The sequence below is a fragment of the Hippoglossus hippoglossus genome, chromosome 11, assembly GCF_009819705.1.
Source record: "Hippoglossus hippoglossus isolate fHipHip1 chromosome 11, fHipHip1.pri, whole genome shotgun sequence".
Classification (NCBI taxonomy): domain Eukaryota; kingdom Metazoa; phylum Chordata; class Actinopteri; order Pleuronectiformes; family Pleuronectidae; genus Hippoglossus; species Hippoglossus hippoglossus.
The window spans coordinates 22,065,346-22,072,089 of NC_047161.1; the positions used below are offsets into that span (position 1 = coordinate 22,065,346).

A 6,744-nucleotide genomic window follows, 5' to 3' on the forward strand; every position below is an offset into this window, starting at 1 on the left:
ACTTAAAATTATTTCCACATTTATTTCTTTCTGTATTTCTGTGTCCATAATCTGTTCCTAGCGACGTTCACGTTAATTTTTTCTATCATTGTATCCCATCAGGAGGGAGAGAAACTGTGTGTGTGTGCTCTCAGCCAGCGCACACATACATAGGCCCCCCACCTAAATCATCCCAATAAAAAAATTAACAAATGAACGTGATCTAGTTCAGTTTTGGAACCGTGAACTTAGTTTCTCTGCATGTACTGAACTTTGAACTAGTTATTTTTAAGTGTGAACTGCAAACAGCAACGCTACTGGACAACAGTCAGCATTGAAAGGCAGAAGTAGTAGGACTGGATCATCACACTCCTGTGACCAATCCTGCATGATACTGAGGTTAGGACCGCCTTTCTCATTAGCATACAGACACAGAAATATATGAATGTGGAAATAAATTTAAGACACTTAATTATTCATGTCCTGTTTAATTACAAACTCTTATTAGAGTTACAGGGATCGACAGTGAAAACTGTCAAGACGGGTTGGCTACCACTGCTTTAGAGAGAATGAGGCACGTATTCAAACACGTGCACACCATGCGCATGTAGTTCGTCTGCTACACACAACACGAGACGCGCACAGCCAGGACATAAGGGTTAAGGTGACAGAACAATCGAGATTCATGATCCGGCACCAGTGATTACTAACTAAATTCATGTGGTTATCGTTTTTTGTGAGCGACAGAAACGGGCAGACATACACACACACAGACTGGCTGCAGACAGGAGGGAAGTTCCTCCCGCAGATTAACACACAACACAGAGTTTTTTTGTACTTATTTGTTGCAGAAGAAGCAACGCTACGCTTATCCAGGAACATATAAAGTGAGTGATTAGAGAACAGCAGAGGACCAGAATCTCTTGTTCATTAGCGGAGTAATGCACCTCGATGTGTGCAAACTCACTGCTTCCCCACAACTTGTTAATGGACTCGCTTCTTCTGTCGAGCATGACTGTTTAGTCTGAAAACAGATGGAGAATATGTGAAGTTATTAGTGTTTTTATTTTTAAGCATGTTTTGCAGTTAATGCACATATAAGGCAATGGTGTATCATAAAACCGAAAATGTAATCTTGTCAACAAAAATAATCATTATTAGCTTTATAAAGATTGAATTTGTTTTCAAGCTCCTGACTGTAGTTTTACTTACTACACAATGAGACTGCACACTGAAATTTCTATTTAACTTCAACATCAAGGAATTTATTATGTGTTTGTTTTTCAGCTTCCAAGTTTCTTTATAAAGAACCATGATTACACCATGTACTCAAAGGATATAGAATTCCTCAATGGCCTCATGAATACCAAGACCAGGTGAATCTGTTTGTTTTATTTGGGCTGATTATACCTTTGTCTTGATTGCAACTCATCTGCGCTGACCAAATACTGTATACACATTTGCACTGTCATGATTTCACTGTGATTGTTGCTGTGTGTGTTGGTATAGAGGACGTGTGCTGTACCAGCTCATCCTCTCCCTGTGGCGCCTACTGTGTCTGTTTTACTACGCTGATGCTCGGTTGGAGGTGCTGAAGCTCACCAAACACATGGAGGACAGAAGCATTAAGGCCCGCTGGAGGATTAGGGGCCTGCCCTTCCACTCTGTGCTGCTGCGCTTCTATCGCAAAGACAAATCTCACCTTTATAGGTAAACTTGTTGCTGTCTGATAAGACAACTTCAAATTCGACTAGCTGTTGTCTTTGTTTTACCTCACACAAAATTTTGATTTCAGGTGTTGTGTTTATACAAGAAGCCCCTTTTCACAGTGATTGATAATGTAACTTAATCCAAATCTGTTACAGGTCATATGATGCATTCTCTACATTTTACATTGGACAGGATGGACTCATTCAATGTCATAAAGTTGAAAAGGTAAGAAGCTAACTCCCAATATGTACCTGCTGGTATTTATAAATGACTTCAGTGGATTTGTGAGTAGTTAAGAGCCTTCCCAACACCCCTTTTCTCTTTCAACTCATCATAGAACTTGTTGGATGCAGCTGCTTCCTGAATAATGTTTGCTGATGTCCTCTATTTTTGCTTATTCAGGACATTTTAATCATTTCACATCATCCAATTAAATTTAATAAAAAACATGAGTAAACAAAAAATGCAGCTTATATATTATCATTCAATTTTTTAAGGTAAATAGTTATTCAAAACCTAAAACACCCATGTGAAAGAGTAATTGACCCCAAAAATCGAATAGCCCTGGATGGCAATTAAGCATTTGTGATAACGTCTGTTTTACATCACCTAGTCTTCTTTACAAAATTGTTTTAAGAAGTGTTTTGCCCATTCTAAACATGCCTTTTTGGAATAGGCTGTTTGCTTGGCCTGTGGTAATATTGGTTTCAGCTTGGTTTCTGAAACTGTTAAAGTGCAGTAATTGAGCCGTGGCATTTAAAGAGCGACTGCAGGACTCCCTGATCCGGAAAAGCAGTTGTCCTTGCCTTTGTCATGAATATGCTGTTGTTGTGATCGACAATGTCACCTAGGTTGATGAGTCCCAAATGCCCCTCCTGCAGAGCGCTGGTCGTCATTCTAAACATACATGTTCAGAATGGGCTGTTTGCTTGGCCTGTGGTAATTCTGTGCAGGCTACTTCAGAATTATTCCTCGTCATTAGTGAGTCCTACTCAAGAGGCGTACAATTTACTTTTTTTTACTGTTTTCATGCTGGACATTGTGTGCCGAGTTTTTTTTATATACAGTCCATGGTGCAGAGTGAAGTTAAAAGACTTAACGTTCATCCTAACTGGTTTATCTACAATGAAGCCATTGTGCATCTATGATTGGATTGATTGTTTGCATCGATTTTAAAGTAAATGTTTTTTATGCCTTTTTATGCCTCCGCGCTGGAGACAGCCAGTGGCTTTTGACATTATGTTTTCCGGGTGTCCCTCCATATGTCCCATTCTTGTGAATTCGATATCTCAAGAACGCCTTCTTAAAATATGCTACAAACATTCACTTGGACTCAAGGATTACCTGGTGTGATTTTGTTAGCCAAAGGTCAAGGTCACAGTGGTCTCACAAAAGGATGCTTGTGTTTTCCTTGAGCATGATATCTTAAAGGGATAGTTAACCTAAAAATAAAAATTCACTCATTATCTACTCACCACTATACCGATGGAGGGTTGGGTGAAGTGTTTGAGTCCTCAAAACACTTCAGGAGACTCAGGGGTAAACAGTGTTGCAGCCAAGGTGACCCCTTCTTCAGATGTAATAAAACTAAAGAAAAAAACACAACATGCCTCCACACTGCCCGTGTGGTATCATCCAACTGTCCGCAAGCCTGGACATTCATATTCGGCTTGAAACAAGGTCATTTACACATCCTGAAAAGTCCACTACCAGAAGTAGCGATGCAAACTTGAACTTTTACCAGCTTGTGAGAATATCTTTAATTTTGGTACAAACATTCTGATTTGATTTTTTTGTGATTAAAAGTAAAAAGATCAAGGTCACATGACCTCATGTTGTTGTGAATGCGATATATCAGGAATGCTCAAAGGGAATTTCATAATATCTAGCACAAACATTCAATTGGACGAACTGATTAGAATTTGGTGGTCAAGGTCACTGTGACCTCATAAAAACATTTTTGAAAAAAACATAAAATGCCTCCTTACTGCTCCTGTGGTGTCATCCAAGTGTCGTAACAGCCTCATTTACACCATGATTTTAGCCTAAATGTCGACTGTTATCCTCAGCCCAGAGCCATGTTCGTGCACACACTGCTCTCGTCGAAGGGGCGCGAGACAAGATTAGCGAGTTCTGGAGATAGCTGCAGTTACTCTCCCAATGTCTGTGCCAGCGCCGTCACCAGCAGAAGCTGCTGCTGCTCTGTCATGCTCATGATGAGGTCTGTTGGGTACGAGTGTAACACAAGAGGTTACTGTGGTGATTTCTCTTAGCAGTAAGTACACAACACAGAGCTGAGCTGAACCAAGGCGACTCCCACAAAGTAAATGGAAAGTGTTTTGTGGACTCACATACTTCATCCACCCCTCCATCATCATAGTGGTGAGTAGATATTGAGTGAATCTTATTTTTGGGTGAACTATCACTTCCATTGAGGAAAACATGGGAACCTGAGGTTCCCTATAGCAAATCCTCCGTAGACGAATGTCTTCAAACTGTGAGGAAGCAGGCAGGTCGAGTGCTACAGATTTCGACACCAACATTTAATTTCAGCACCGTCACCAGCTGAAGATGTTCCTGTTGAGGTCTAATAGACGCAAGTGTAACACGAGAGTTTACCGCAGTGGGTTCTCTCAGGATAAAGTACACAACACAGAGCTGAGCCAAACCAAGCCCACTTCCTACACAAGTACATGGACAGGGGCAAAAACACAACCTCCTTGGCGGAGGTAACAAACTGGCAGGGTTGAAAACCTAACCTCTTTGGCGGAGGTAAAAAGGAAGAAATTAGGAAAGGGGCACAGCACTGTAGGCACTTTCAGGCGTTAGTCTTGTTGTCCTTTTAAAATTGATAGAATGAAGGAGCAATTTGTCTGCCCTGGCTCTAATTGCTGTCAGTAACTCAAATAAATGTGACCACAGACAAAGATTTTGTCAGCTCAATTTACAGAGAACTAATAACATCTTGTTATCCTAACATGTGATATCCAACCGAAGTCAGTCAGCTGTTTTTTATATCATGTTCACCTTTCTGTATGATTTTCCTTTCTGTGTTACAGATGATGCCAGCTCAGCCCCCTGTCGCGCCCAGGATAACTTCCCTCATGGCGGGGGCTCTGGTGGCTCTAGGGGTGCAGGAGCATCGACCTGCACTCAACCTGTTGCCCCTCCTCCTTTCCTCGCTGCGACATAGCAGAAACTAAACCAAGGATAACCATTGGAAGAATAATGGCTAGTGTAATCAACAATATGTCCAAGGTTTATGTGACTCTTCAAAGTTTCATTAATTTTCGACAGAGGGACACAATAAAAATGGGTTAAACATTCTATTCTAAAATTGTAGTTGCCTCCTGCTTTTCTTCTATGTAATTGTGGTTTAGATATTATTGTGTAACCTGAACACAGTATCCATAGTCACATGGTTTTCATCCCTACCAGTCAACTGCTGAAGTTGGAAAAACTATTTCAAAGTTGAGAATGTAAAACTCAGCATTTCTGTTTTTGCCTTGACTAGGCCTTTATGCCTAGTTTATACTCGCATGCCAGAATTTGGGTAAATTTCGCTGGTGCGTGCCTCAGCTTCATGTCATCTAGTCACGGACCTTCCAGTGAGTCTGTGAACGGGCCAGTATCTACAGACATCTCTATGCTCTCACATGACTCCTGGAGGTAGATTGCAGGGGGTAAGATGAGGCATTCTGCAAGAAACTATGGAAAAAGTTCTGCAACTGCTTTGTCAAGGCAAAGAAGCACCCACACTGAAGCTGTCCTCTTTTCTTCCTTTTTCTGGGGATTTGGTTGTATTTTTCTCAGTGGCGAGAACTATATCAGTTAGGAGAAAGACTGCAGCGAGTCAATGTCACACTTTGAAGCAGTAGTGGTAGAAGGACATCTTTAACCCCTCCTCCTCTAACTAATCTGATAGTTTATTTGTAAATTTATTATATTTTATATTATTTATTTATTCAATGTTTACTCCTCTGGCTCAAAATTACACTGATTAGAACTTGGTCAAATTCACTGTGACATTACAAAATCGGGATTTCTTCAAAATGAGTAAAAATGTTCGGTCGGATTCAAGGATGAACCGATTAGATTTTGGTGGTCAAAGTTTACGTTTATGGTGACCTCATATTCTTGTGAATGTGATGTACAGTATAAGAAACACCCAGAGGGATTTTTATTACATCTGGCATTTTTACTTGGACTTTAGAATTTGGAGGTCATCGTAACCTCACAAAACACTCAAGAGAATCCTTTCAAATTTGGCACAAATGTAGATCAGGGCTGGACTGGCCATCTGGCATACTAGTGGCCCGATGTGCCTTTTGGGCTGATGCAGTTGTCTTTTTTTGGTTTTTGTCTGATCAGCCCATGAAATAGGTAAATTGGCCCATTATTTTTTTTTCTTAGTTAATCCTCAAACCCCAACATTCATATTCCACTCGAATATGAATGTAGGGGGCTTGCAGACACTTGGATGACACCACACGAGCAGTATGGAGGCATTATGTTTTTAGAAAGTGCTTTAAAAAGTATTATAGACAATTGTGCCGTAATTTACAAAATACGGATTTCAATTCAAAAATCAGACTACAACAGCAGGTCTATGACAGTAGTCAGTCCTCTCCAGACTGATTTGACATTCATTCAGTTTAGACTTGTGTGCTGCACCTAAGGCTTAAAAGGTCAAACTCTGATTATTGCCTTTAATGTATCAAGGTGACTCAAGATGACCGGACCTTTAATGGGCGTCTGCGCTGGTCCTGAAGTAGCACTGGTTATAATTATGCATCTAAGAATCGAGAAATTTCCACACCTCTAATGCTGGCATTCATGCCAAATTTACTCAGTCTCCTAAAAACGAGCAGCTAACAAGATTTCTTGACCGCGGTGTCTGTTTGAAGTGTCCAGGAGAGGTCTTCAGTGGTGGGGTTCACGCTGAGGAACCTGAAGCTGCTGACCCTCTCAATCTCAGCATTGCTGATATGGATTGGGGGGTGTCCACCTCCCTGCTGTCTTCTGTAATCCACAATCATCTCCTTTGTTTTGCTG

At 40.8% G+C, this 6,744-nt stretch overlaps 1 protein-coding gene across 4 annotated transcripts in view; it reads left to right on the forward strand.

Moving 5' to 3' along the window:
• The window catches only part of c11h6orf136 (chromosome 11 C6orf136 homolog), a 30,060-nt gene extending 25,034 nt beyond the window's left edge, over window positions 1–5,026 (forward strand). For all 4 annotated transcript variants that reach the window (XM_034599592.1, XM_034599594.1, XM_034599591.1 and 1 more), the window contains 4 exons: window positions 1,267–1,355; window positions 1,489–1,689; window positions 1,845–1,914; window positions 4,749–5,026. In XM_034599592.1, the coding sequence (XP_034455483.1) occupies window positions 1,267–1,355; window positions 1,489–1,689; window positions 1,845–1,914; window positions 4,749–4,892 (504 nt within the window). In that variant the 3' untranslated portion in view covers window positions 4,893–5,026. The remainder of the gene's footprint in view (window positions 1–1,266; window positions 1,356–1,488; window positions 1,690–1,844; window positions 1,915–4,748) is intronic.
• Window positions 5,027–6,744: the final 1,718 nt, after the last annotated feature.